This window comes from Equus przewalskii, chromosome 29 (assembly GCF_037783145.1).
Source record: "Equus przewalskii isolate Varuska chromosome 29, EquPr2, whole genome shotgun sequence".
In the NCBI taxonomy this organism is placed as follows: domain Eukaryota; kingdom Metazoa; phylum Chordata; class Mammalia; order Perissodactyla; family Equidae; genus Equus; species Equus przewalskii.
Genome location: NC_091859.1, coordinates 31,366,562 through 31,379,890, shown reverse-complemented (window position 1 = coordinate 31,379,890; position 13,329 = coordinate 31,366,562). Strand labels below are relative to the sequence as shown.

The 13,329-nt window shown below is 50.4% G+C and overlaps 1 protein-coding gene across 2 annotated transcripts in view; it reads left to right on the top strand.

Moving 5' to 3' along the window:
* The window catches only part of SYN3 (synapsin III), a 460,560-nt gene that overhangs the window by 422,904 nt on the left and 24,327 nt on the right, over nucleotides 1–13,329 (top strand). For both annotated transcript variants that reach the window (XM_070599819.1, XM_070599820.1), the window contains exons 8-9: nucleotides 5,247–5,389; nucleotides 9,891–9,965. In XM_070599819.1, the coding sequence (XP_070455920.1) occupies nucleotides 5,247–5,389; nucleotides 9,891–9,965 (218 nt within the window). The remainder of the gene's footprint in view (nucleotides 1–5,246; nucleotides 5,390–9,890; nucleotides 9,966–13,329) is intronic.

The following is a 13,329-nucleotide window of genomic DNA, read 5'->3' as shown; positions in this document are numbered from 1 at the left end:
TTGTCCAGTCTCAGCTGGTGAAACCTCATCTGGAGAATAGTGTGTAATTCTGGGCACCACAACATTTAAGAGCTTATCAAATGAGAGTGTTTCAAGGTAGCAAAGGGTCTGGACCAGCTCATGTTAGGGTGGGTTAAAGACAAGAGTGACTTAGGCACACATGGGTGGCTTTCTTTAAGTAGACGAAGACCAGACACAAGGCAGAAGCCTGAGACTTAGCCTGCGTGAACAATCATTGGGAGCATTCATTCACTCTTGATATAAAACACGTTCTCTAAAGTGGAATGAGCTGCCTTGCCCCATGGTGAGCTCCCTGTTATTGGGGGTGTTCAAGCAAATAGCGGACAACCTACTGAGAATGTAGAAGATGACTTTCCCATCCTGGGCTGGAATTTGGAACAGAAACCTCGGGGTGAATCCCATGGAGGAGATTCAGAATTGCATCCTGACTCCTCTGTCCAGGTTCTCTCCCTCTCTGCTTCTACTCTCTCCTTCTGCTCACCCTCAGGACGGAGCACATGTGCACACACACACCCAGGTGCACACGTGAGGGAGGTAAAGCAATTCTAAAGTCAGGAGAAGGGCGAAGTGTGAGGAACTGAATGGGGATATGACAAGGGGAGGGGGGTAGGAGAGACAGGCAGGGATGAAGAAGAGATGGAAAGAAACACTGAGAAGGCGTCAGGGAAAGTTGACAGAAAGAGGGAGAGAAGGAGGCGAGAGGGAGAGATTGGAGAAAGAGGAGAGAAGAAAGAAGCAACAAGGAAAAATGAAGAAGGAAAGAAACAAAGAGGAGATAGATGATATTAACAGTAAGAGGAAAGGAGGAGAGAAGGTAAAGAAGCGTGGGAGAGAGGAAGGATGGGGGCGTGGGAGGAGGAGAGAGAGAGAGAAGGTGAGGGAGGCAGAGAAAGGAGGGAAAGAAGAGAAGAGGCAGGGAAGGGAGAAGGCGGGAGGGGAGGCGGGACGTGGGTGTGAGTCTTCAGAGACAGGGAGTTTACGGTGGCCCCGTCACAGGTCCCCAGAGCAGCAGATGGGTAATCTTGAGTCACAGCTCATTTAAGGCTTCCTGTTTTCAGCCTGTCTCTGTGAACACTTGGAGGGGTTTCCAGCGAGTAAATAAAGCGGAGTGCCAAGACTCCCTCCCCAGGCCAGCAGCCGTTTCACCATCCCCATGGCTGCCCGTCCTCAATACCCTCACCCCACCCACACTTTATGCCTGAGGACCAGCCCAGAGTCCTCTCCAGCACCCACCCACCCCTGGGCTCCAAGCCACCTGCCCTCTTCTCCTGGGTTCCTGACTTCATGTTCTCAAGGGCTCACGATGGAAGCCACAAACCTCTGAGAGTGCAGACTCCGGTCCGAGCATTTACAGAAAAATTCACCTTATAAGTGATGTTTCCCTGAGACACATTTTCTTTGCCTTTTTCTAAGCTTCCATATTTTCCCTTCCACCCCCCTGGCCCCTCTCAAGTTGGGAGTGGACCTTTATCCAGCCTTCTCGAATTCAGTCCAGCAGACACATTTGGAGCCTCTGCAACGTGCCAGGCACCAGTGTCACGGCTGGGAACGAGACACATTTCTGTCCTCAAGGAGCTCACAGTCTAACGAGGACAGAGACGTGGGTGGATCCAAAGCTGGAGCGGGGTTTTATAGGGCCCGGACGTTACAAACTTGGGAGGCTCTCTGTAAGGAAAATAACAGAAAATTTGCCAGGAACATTGGGCCGAGGCCTCTCCTGGGGCTTGGAAGAGCCCACGTACAAGGAACCTAGGTTACGTCCTCACTCCTGGGGAGGGCAGGATGAGCGCCCCCACCCCAAACCACCCAGACTACAGCAGGAGAGAGGGGTTGACAAAGGGAGGTTGGGCTGACTACGAATTAATTAACTAAGTAATTAATTAAACCACCATGTCTATACTGTCTTTCTTTGCTCTCTTTTGTGTATCCTGTGAACAAACGAATGCATGCATGATGCATGTAACAAATATTTACTTAGGGCTCCTGTAATAATTAGGACAAAGTTCAGCTGCTATAACAAAGACCTAAGGGGGCTTAAACAAGCCAGGACTTTCTCACTTAATGGTCTGGACAAAGCAGCCCGAGGCTGGTGTGGATCCTCCTTGAGTTTAAAGACCCAGACTCCTTCCATCCTGTTGATCAGCCATTCCTGGGGTATCACCCTTCAGATACAAGGTCAATGATAGTACACACTTCAGCCAACAAGAAGTTCAGACCCCACTTCTGCTCACATCCCATTGGCCAAAACATGATCACATGACCACATGACCACACACAAGTGCCAGGGAGATGCAGAAGTGTACTACTTATTGTGGGTGGTCATGCACCCTCAGATTGGGGTGTTTCACGACTACAGAAGAAGAGAATGGATGTTGTGGACACCTGGAAGTCTCTGAGACAGCCTGCAGGGTATGCTGTGCTGTATGGGAAAACAACGTGCAGAAGAAGTTCTGGTCCTTTCCAGAGCCACCCAGTGACAGAAGTCCTGTAGGCTCTCACACCTGTTCTTCCATTTGGGGAGCTCTAACTCTCTCTACTGGGTCCCAAATGTTGGCTGAGGATGAAACACTATCACCACCCAAGGGACATTTGGAGGAAGAAGAGGCAATATCGACTGTGAAGAGGTTGCTAGAAAAAAAGGAAGAGAATAGTGGTTTGGAAACCAAGTTTCAAAAAGTGCACCGATTTCAGATGCCACGGAGTGCTAAAACAGGATGAGGATCAAAGGAGGTCTGCTGGATTCTCCAATGAGGAGGTCAGCGATGACCTTTGCCAAATACGTTTCAGTGGAGCGAGGGGGAGTGAAATCGGAAGAGGGCGGGTTTAGGAGGGAGTGGGAAACAAGGATGTAGAGACAGAGAGAGCAGTGAGCAACTGAGGTATGGAAAAGCAGGAACAATTTGAGAGTAGTGGATCCATGATCACGTTGATCCAAGGATAAAGAATCAACGAAGAGCAAGAAACTAAAACTACGCAGCAGAATACAGCTGGGCTGCTTTAACGAAGACCGAAATAATAGTGAATTTCAAAGGATTGAAATTTACTTCTCTCTCACGTAAGAGTCTGAGCCTACACAGTCAAGGGCTGAGGGAGGACTCCATGGTGTCGGGGATCCGGGTTCCTTCCACCTTATTAACCAACCACCCTCAACATGGGGCTTCCATCTTTTGGTCCAAGATGGCTGCTCCAGCTCCCACCATCATGTCCACATCCCAGCCAGGCAGAAGAAGGAAAAGGGAAAAGGAGGATTCCCTTTGTCTTAAAGGCACCACTCAGAAGTTGCTCACATTATGTCTACTCACATTTTCACTGGCCAGCCTTGGAGACACAGCCACATCTACCTGTAAGGGAGACTGGAACAAAGCAATCTTTAGCTGACAGACTAATGCCTAGATAAAACTTAGGGGTCCTATTACTGAAGGAGGAGGGGACAGCGAGCAGTCAGAGTCTTGGAGGACTTAGAACAGAGGGTAGGTTCCACCACAAGCTGGAAGAGGCATGCTGCCACTGCCACTGGGAGGAAGAAGGGGGAAAGCTGATGAACTTGGAAAAGGATGGCAAAAAGGGAACTCTTGCCTGGGCACCTTTCTTTTCTCTGCAAAGTGGGGCTCAGAGTCATCGCTGCGAGGCTGGGGCTCCCGGAGACTGGAGAAGAGAGAAAAGCTGGCTGCCAAGCCTCTGTCTCCTCCTTGGTCATGATCTGTTCAGGGGGAACAGCAGGCTTGCGCTTGTACATATCCTGAGATGGCTCAAAGAACAGCCCTGCTTTCAGAGTCCTGAGCGTTGTTCCCAGCTCTGTGCTTAGCTGCTACAGGGCCTTGGACTAGAAAGGAATCCCAGTTCTCGTATCTGTTAATTGGCCATAATAATGCCCACCATGCCTGCTTCACAGTCCTGTTTTGGGCCCCACGGGAGAGCTATGAGGATGCTTTGTAAGTTGTGAAGTTGGGGCAGATGTGGGTGGGTGACATCATGGAGGGATGGAGTTGTCAGGCCACTGTTGAGACTTGAAGGGAGGGAAGAAAGGGCTAGAAGGACAGGCTGCAAGGACAGGACAGCCTCCCAGACAGGCTACCCAGCCCCCACCTGGCCCCTCCAAGGGATCTGGCCTCTGCCCACCTCTGGCCCAGTGTCAGAACTCCTCTGCTGTCTGGTGAGGGTGACAGGGGAGGGGGGATCCGCCCAGCTGTCCACAGCTGCTGGGAGTCAGCCTCTGTTCTGAGTTGAGATCGCTATCATGGAGCCTTGGCCTCGTCCCCTGCACTTGGCCCTGGAAGCTCTCCTGGGACATCTCCCGGACCCCAGGGTACCACCCCGTGTTCTTGACCTCAGCCCAGTAAACAGTGTGAGCTTTTTCCCCAGGCCTTTGGCCAAGCAGAGCTAGCCTTGCCCAGTGCGTGCGCACACACGTGCACACACACACGCACACGCACTGATTGCACACACAAGCACCACATACGATACACCACACATACAACACACAATGCACATCACACACATGCAAACACACCACATACTATACCACAAACTACACATACACCACACACCACACACACACCCCACACACCGCACACACACACCTCCCACAAATTCCAAACACACAACCCACATGCACACACCCTACACACACATACACATATACACACTCCCTTCTTTCTAACTGGTCGCTCTCTATCCCATATCACATCCCTCCATTCAACCTTCTATACAACTGCTCCAACGATTTTTCTAAAACACAAATTAGGCTACTTTCTTATTTAAACTCCTCCCCTTCTTTCAGTGGCTTTCCAGAGCCTTCAGGCTAAAAGTCTAGCCCCTTTGCAAAGCTATTGAGGCCATCCATGATCTGTCCCCTGATGACCCCCTTCAGCCATCCCCCACCCTCCTGCCCCACTGGCCAGTCTGAACCACTTGCCTGTCCCCGCCCACCATGAGGCTGCTCCAGCTCCTGCTCTGCCCATCCTCCATCCTCTCCGGAGAATGCCCCTGCTCCGTAGTCCCTTCCAAACCCTGTTCTGAGCTCGCTCTTCTATACAGGTTCCCTTGACTAACCAAATGGAATGCTCCCTTCCTCTTCCACAGGGATGTAGTGGAATGCCCTGTTTCCTATGTCTGTCTCCCCTGCCAGGCAGGCAACCTTCGCAAGGTCACTGTATAAGGAGCACTGGGGAGGTGCTCCGTGAACGCTGGGTGGGTGACACTCACTTCCTCATCCTCCCACACAGATCAAAGTAGAAAACCAGCATGACTACCAGGACGTCACCAGCATGGTGGCCATGGCCAAGACCTACGCCACTACGGAGGCCTTCATCGACTCCAAGTACGACATCCGCATCCAGAAAATCGGGTCCAACTACAAGGCTTACATGTGAGTTCGCAGTTTGGGCTGGGGAGCTGGGAGGAAGGATGGGAGGGGGTGCATGTCCAGCCCTGTCTCCTCCGCCCAGGGAGGATGGCCAGAGACTCCACTGGCACACCCATGACTCTCCCGTCTGTCTCCTCTACTGCCCTTCTTCTCTGGTCAGGACAGCTGAAGCCTAATGTTCTTTACAGCTCATCCCAGGGTAGAAATCTGTCTACCCCCGGAGGAAGAAAGACGCTTAGCATGTTTGGGGGAACTTCAAGTATATTCGGGGTGTATGTCATAGGAGACAAGACTGAAATAGGAACTTGGGGACCAATCAAGGAGGGCCTTAAATGCCTTGCTGAGTGTTTCGGATTTTCTTCTGTTCTCTTTTGAGCAGAGAAGTGGCATCCTCTGATCTGTACTTATAAAAAGACGGCTCTGGGGTCACCAGCTGCAAAGAGAGTTCTCTGGAACCAATAAGACCAGTTAGGAGATTATATCAGATTTGTCTAGCTGCAAGCAACAGAAACCACATCTCACTATTTTGGTGGAGCTTTTTAAAGGACTTTATTAGAAAACGATGGGTGATTAGAAACTTTAAAAAACAAACCACTGACCTGCCTGGATCCATATTAGGATCCAGGGCAGCCCCAGGAATCTGAGTAGCCAGAAGTAATAGACAATCTTCAGGGCATCCCCCATTGGGAAGTGAATCTGCTCTAATCACTTTCAGGATTTAACTCGAGATTATGGTTCCATGGAAACAGTGCCGATTGGTCCAACTTTGATCACAAAGTTATTGATTAGAGAAAGGCAGAAAACCAGTATGGAGAGTCCCACCAGGATGGCACGCAATATGGGCAGGGTCATTCCCCAGTGGAAATAGAGGGGCTGTGACTAAGGGAAAAGGATCAAATGCCAGAAAATCCAACACACATTCAGCCCCGGGGCAGTTCGGGCCAAGGGTGACTCAGGCTGGAGCTGTGGTTATGAGGATGAGTGGGAGTTCCTGAATAGGTGGGAGGTCTCCATCTTTGGAGAGGTCTTATCTGCTCCAAGGCCCACTTCTCACTCTGGAATGTTATTGTTGGTTCCTCCTGAAAGCCTACCAGTGCCTGTTGCCAAGCATTTATGGAGCACTAACTGTGTGCACAGCTCCATATCTGAGGACTGCAACGGCTGGCTCTGGACACTTGGAAATCCCGCTATGGGCTTCTGTGTGGTGGAGTCATACTCTAGGTCAGGGTCAGCAAACCACAGCCCACAGGCCAAATCCCGCTGTTGCATGTTTGTGTAAATAAAGTTTTATTGATCACAGCCACACACATCCACTTGTGTATTATCTAAGGCTGCTTTTGACTACCTGGATTGCTTAGACCAGGGGTCAGCAAACTTTTTCTGTATAAGGGCTAGGTGGCAATTTTAGGTCTTGCAGATTGTATAGTCTCTGTTGCAACTACTCCACTCTGCCATTGCCTGCAAAATTGGAGAAGATGCGGGTGGTGGACCTGTAAGGAAATTCCCAGAAAAGGGATGGAGCCAGCTCTCAAGGAATACTTCTGCCCTGTCCTGCCAATCACTCTCTTGCACCCATGAGCCAGGCCAGACCTGTCACTACGCTCAGATGCCCTCAGGGTGATAAGATCGCCTCCTCTCCATCCCTTCCAAGTTAGGGAACATTCCCGGGTGGCAGTCCAGTGCATTCCTGTGGCCGCCACTGTCCATCATGATATCATTTCCCTCCTCTCCTCATTGTTAGAGTTTCCACTTGACATTGAGGACACCTTGTCCCAGTTTCTCTTCTCGAGGATTACCTCATTGCCGCATTCTTTATGCTGGGCCTTTCTGCCCTGACAGCTCCAATTTGTCATTAGTTATGGCGTTTCCTGGACCCTGGGTTGGCCCACATCCCAGGGAGGGGGTTTGTGTCAGACCTCAGTATACAATGCCCTCTCTACCCCTGACCATTCAACCTCCTTTTTGACCCACTTCCTGCCCTGCACTCGGGCCTTTGTGCTCGTTGCTACTGGGCTGTCGTCATTTCTAGGTCCTCTCAGCAGACAGAGCTAGGAAGTATATGTGTGTAACTCAACCCGTGTAGACATGCATATCTGTAATTATTTCTATATATATCCATCTATAGCTAAAGCTAAATAGAGTTCATGTGATGCCTCAGACTTTCATCTAGTAGCACACGATTCATTTTAACCTTCCCGGATTGCTTATCTATAACTTCCCACTCCAGCAGGGAAAGGCCTGGCTCCCACCTTCCGCCATCAATTTTCTTATCTGTCCAATCCCAGTGTACGGGTACAGTTACAGAGCTGTTAACCTGTAGCCCCATAAGAAACAGCTTTACCAACTACAGTACAGGGCTGATGTACAGTTCCTTCTAGATTTAGCCATACAGCCACCACTCATTCCCAAGGTTACTTAAGTCAGCACTTTCCCACCCACCGCCACACTCTTCAACGAGGGAGTCAACACCATACCCTTGTGATGTAGGCAGATTCTTTTGTCACAGTCTACATTCCAGTGGCTGCATCACATGTGGGACAACTGACTGTTATCCCCAAGCCTGTGACAGGCTCTGCTGTGGAGAGTCATGGATAAGAGTATGAAGTTGCTCAGATATGGTTTGGTGGCTTCTGCCACTAAGTGGGAATGATGATAATAATAATGTTCATCTCATTAGGTTTTGTGAGGATGAAATAAGCCAGTGCTTATAAGGTCCTTAGACTCAGGCCCCAGATACAGGAAGCACTCATTAAACATCAGCTGTCACTATCATTATCTTCTTGGAAGGAGAGCAAGCTGGCTTGTGTTCCTGCTGCTTCTGGCATTGGGATGTCTTCTTTTCTTGCCTCCACTTACTGAGAAATAATAGTAGCACCCACTGGACTAAGAGATTTATGGGAATATTTCCATTAATCCACATTTCCTTTAATCCACCCTACAAAGATGGTACTGTAATTATTCCCATTTTGCCAATGAGAAAATAAAGACTCAGAGATGTTGTCCATGGTTATACAGCTAGAAAATGCTAGAATCAAGATTCAAACTGACATCTGTCTGACTCAAGTCAGTTCTTACCTTCTCTCACCCCCATACAGATCCCACTATACCAAATCCTACTCATCCTTCAAGGTATCTCGCAGCGGCTACCTTCTGGGGTCACATTAAGTGACTGGTTTCTCCCTTGCTTCCCGGAAGCTCTTCACTCATGTATATTGCTAACCCTACCATGCCTATACTCTGCTTTTAGGCTAGTCCACCTTTCTAGGTAGTGAGCAGCCTGAGAAAGAGGTCATCTCTGCCCACTCAGACTAATCCAATTCCCAGGACATACAGTGGCTCAGTGAGTGTTTCCCAAATTGAATTGAATTGAGTTGAGCCGAACTGAAGTAAACAGACCTGACATAAAGCTTACCAACATCACTGCACCCTTGGTAACTATGGCTCCTATTGGCCACCATTTATTCTCAGCATCTGCTGCCCTCAGATACACCTTGTTTTCTCTTTTAGAAAGATGTATTTTTGCAGTAATTCCTCTCCCTGGTTCACCCTTTAATCTCAGCCACATGCCTTCTCTTGGCCACAAAACAAATCGCTTCACCTCTGCCATCTCACTCAAATTCTTTCAGTCTTTGCTGAATCCAGATATGCCATTAGAGATAGTTTGTCTGGATTTCTTCCCCAGTATACACAGTCCCTTTCCTAGTAGGTAGTTACCACATGCCAGCTCTCGCTAGAGAGTAGGGGTACAGGGGCTGAGTCAAACATGATGTCCCCTGCCCTCAGGAAGGACAGGACACCAAAGCAGTCATTGCAAGTGAAACGAGCATTACTAAACATTACTAGAGGGTATAGTGTAAGGGGCGCTACTCTTGTTGGGGAAATGTGGACTCTCAGAAAGGTACATTTCAGATGAAACTTGAAGGATGAGCAGGACTTAGGGAGGCAAAGATGGAGACAACGGCTGGATCAGGCAAAGGGAGGGAGGTGTGTGGAGGCCTTGACATAGGAAAGAGCCATGGGCATTGGAAGAAAGGTCAATTGTCGCTGAAGCAGAGAAGGCAAGAGAACAGAGAGGGTGACGAGGGCAGAAGGTCTCCCTGCTCCTTACCGTAGAAAAGTAATCACTTCTCTCCATGGATCATTTTCCTACATTTTAGGGCTCTCAAAAAATTCCAGAATCACCAGGGGCTATACTGCCTTAGTTCTCCTTCTCAGAAACAGGAGGCCAAGGTTTAAAGGATTTCATCGGATGGTGTAGCCATTTTTTAACTTAACTTTTAGATTTCAAAGGTGGCTTAGAAAAAGATACATAAGATCCAATAAATAAGGCAATCAACATACAGGGAAATAAAAACAGAAAAATAAAGCTGTGTGGCTAAGAATACATGACATAATGTGAGCCAGATATTTGAATCAGAGCCTCCTAACAGCCAAAGCAAAGAAGGAAAGCAAATCAGTGCCAAGCATCCCTAATGCCCTCACTCTATTATTTGTTCTGGTACAGGAGAACCTCCATCTCTGGAAACTGGAAGGCCAACACAGGTTCTGCCATGCTGGAGCAGGTGGCCATGACAGAGAGGTAAGAGAGAAAGGAGGTGTATAGAGAGAGATGCCAGCCACAGTGGGAGATGGGTGAGGGATACAACAAGGAGCCTGTAAAGAATGCTACCTCACCCTCTGGCCAGTATCTCAACACCAACAGAGCACTTTCCTAAGCATGGTCCCCGTTACTGCCCATAACTACCTGGAGAGCAGGTGTAATACTAACCCCATTTTACAGATGGGAGAAGAAAGTTCAGAGAGGAAAAGTTACTTGTGCAGGGTCACAGAGCTGATCAAAGACAGAGCTGAGAGTAGAAACCTGATGTGTAGACTCCAGTCCCAGGGGTCTTTCCGACCCTGCCCAGCTGCTGCAGGGAGAGCACGGCGTCCTCCCCAGTCCCTCCCTGCTCTCTCAGCTGCATGGAAGCATGCTCGTAGGGCACCACCAGGGCTACTGGAACGTCCACTCTTCTCTCAGACTTGCTTCCATCCCAGCGTGAGGAGGGAGAGGTGGATTTTATGAATCATGAATGTCACGGGGGTGCTCTGGCTGAAACTCCCTCCGGTCTTCCGCCCTTTAACGTTGCTGTGAGCCATCCCCACCTGCAGAAGGGCCAGTCACCAGCCCTCAGGGCCAGCAGCACACACGCATTCTTTCCTGCATGCTCAGTGACCTCTGCATGCAAGTGTGCGACTGTTGGGACAGAGTGTGGACTTTGGCGTCAGAAAGGCCTGTTCAGTGACCACTTATTGAGTGCCTACTGCATGCCACGTTGTGCTGAGCCCTGAAGAGGCCAAGATGAAAGGATGTAATCCTCCCCTTTAAGAACTCTCTATCAGCGGCAAGTGTCAGAACACAGAGCAGATTGGTTTGAGCCCAGAGGGGGATTTGTTGGCTTGTGGCAATGACAACTCCAGAAGCTCAGCTCCAGATAAGGCTGGAGAACTCATTCTACCCACTTCACTTCAGCTGTCTTCTATGGTGGCTTCATTCCAGCTAGCTGGCTCATCTGGTGGCCCACAGTGGTTCCAGGGTTACACCCTGACAGCGAGGAGTCCAGCAGAAAGAAAACTCCTTGCCCAACCATTTCAATCAAAGCCTGAATTGAGCCTTATTCACTGATTGGCCTTGCTTAGGTCACATGATCATGCCTGAACCAATCACTATGGCCCAGGGAGCTGGAAGGCTGTGATTGGATAGGCCTATGTCCTGTCTCCGCCCCAGAGATGCGAGCAGGACCACCCTGCTCTGGCAATGATGACTGAATGAGACTTAGGAAGGGATTTAAGGCCAAGGAATACCAAGAAGACTTTAGTAGGAGGGAAAATGAACGCTGTGCCGGCTAAAGCAACAGGTCCGCTCCCGGCTCCCCAGCTAACAGAAGAGACCAAGAGTGTGGAGTGTGATGTTAGGGTCAAAGTGAGCTTTGGGTGCTAGCCGTGGGAGCACAGAGAAGGGGCACCCAACGCAGGCTAGGGAGGCGTGAGGTCAGAGAAGACTTCCTGAAGGAGGTGGTGCCAGAATCACGTCGTAAAGAATGAAGAGGAGCTGGCACGCATTCCTTTATTTCTTTGCTGGTTATTTGTCGAGCACCAGCTGGGAGCCAGTAATTGAGGCAGGTGGGGAAATGGTGGCAGATGAGACTGCCATGGTCTCTGCCCTCATGGAACTTCCAGTTCAGGGGCTCTGAGTTGAGGAAGCAGCATGAATGAAAGGGAGTGGTCCTGCCGCTTCCAAGCTGTGTTACTTAGGGTAAGTTAACTACTCTTTCTGAACTTCTTCAACTGTGAATTGGAGATAATAATACTCAAGTCGGAGGGCTGAATGAGAGAGGGAGGCTCGGTACCTGACCCAGTACTGGCCCATGGCAGGGAGGGGCCAGGAAACATGGCTTCCTTCCCTTCCTGGCAACCCCAGGTGGGAGCTGTTCCCTTCACCCTGGGAACCCACCTGTGCTAACTCCTCTTGAAGGGCTTGTGCTCCTTACCTGGCACAACTGAGACGCTTGGTCTGGGGCAGTCACATCCTTCCTCCAGTGGGCATTCATGGGACAGCCGTGGCCCTTTTCTCCATGGCCTTTCCAGAATGTGAGCCCGGTGTTCTCCGCTGCCTCATGACCTGTTCATGGATGTCTCCAGCAGGCCGCACCTCCCTGGCTCTGCTCTGTCCCAGGCCACAGGGGCCCTCCCTGCAGGGGCGTCCCATGGAAGTGGTCTGCTCAGGCCTGGCACTCATTTCCCTTCTGCACAGTCATGGGCAGCACCCTAAGGTCTGGGGCCCAGCTCCCCAGTTCCATCCCCACAGCGGAAAATTCCCTGGGGCCCATAAATCCCGTGATTCTGGCCCTCCTTCCACCTGGCTCACCTGCTCGCCAAGTAGCCTGCCTCCTGGGAAAACCAATGATGTTGCTTGCTCGGTGCTGGTTCCACCTGGCTGGAGGGGAGCACCCACCCCATGTTCTCCATCCCTCCCACACAGCTCCACCCTGAAGTCCCTTCCTTGGCCCTGGTGGGGGATGAGGGGGCCTTTGCCCCATGGGGTGCAGCCAGTAACTCACCTGGAAGTTCATCATTCGCAAACAGCCCCTAGAAACCAGTTGCCTCTGGGCCTAGTCCAGACTCCCATCTTCCCTTGAGAAGAAACCTGATTTGTGAGGGTGTCTCAGGGCACAGGTCTCCCTAAGCTGGAAGTGCCCCACCACTCAGCCATTGGTGACAAATACGGGGACTCTGATCAGAGATCCCAGGGGGCTCTCAGAGCTCCAAGGACCAAAGGTCGTCCCCAACGTGGCTGCATGTCAGAATCACATGGGAAGCTTTAAAAAGTCACAGAGATTATTCTCACGTGGAGCGGAGCCCCCCATATCTAGCTGTTTGTGTATTTGCTTAATTCTCCTGGTGATTCTGATGCACAACCGGAATCAGGCCTCCCCATTTTACAGAAAAGGAAGAGAGGTGCAAGAGAGAGAGGTCACACCAAATTACTGAGGAAATTAACACAAGAATCCGGGGCCCCGGTCTCCCATGCTGAGGGAGAACAGGCTGGGATGCGCTCCAGCTGAGAGGAAGAGTGGCCTGCGTGGACTGTGGGGTCAGACAGGATCTGGGTGTGGAAGCAGGCACAGGCACTTAGTAACCTCTGAGCCTCAGCCTCCTATCAGTAAAATGGGTTAAACCTTCCTGATAGATTGTTGTGGGGCTTAGAGAGAATGAGGAGTCCACCCCCCACAGAATGCCTGGTGCATAATAGGACTTCAAAAGGCGTGAGTTTTCATCCTTCCTTTTACTTCCGTGATCTCCTGTGCTCCTTGCTACAGTGGAAAGAAAGAACTGGACTGAGTCGGGAGATCCCAGTAATCCTGGCTCTATTACTGCCTTGCTGTGTGACGGCCAAGCCACTC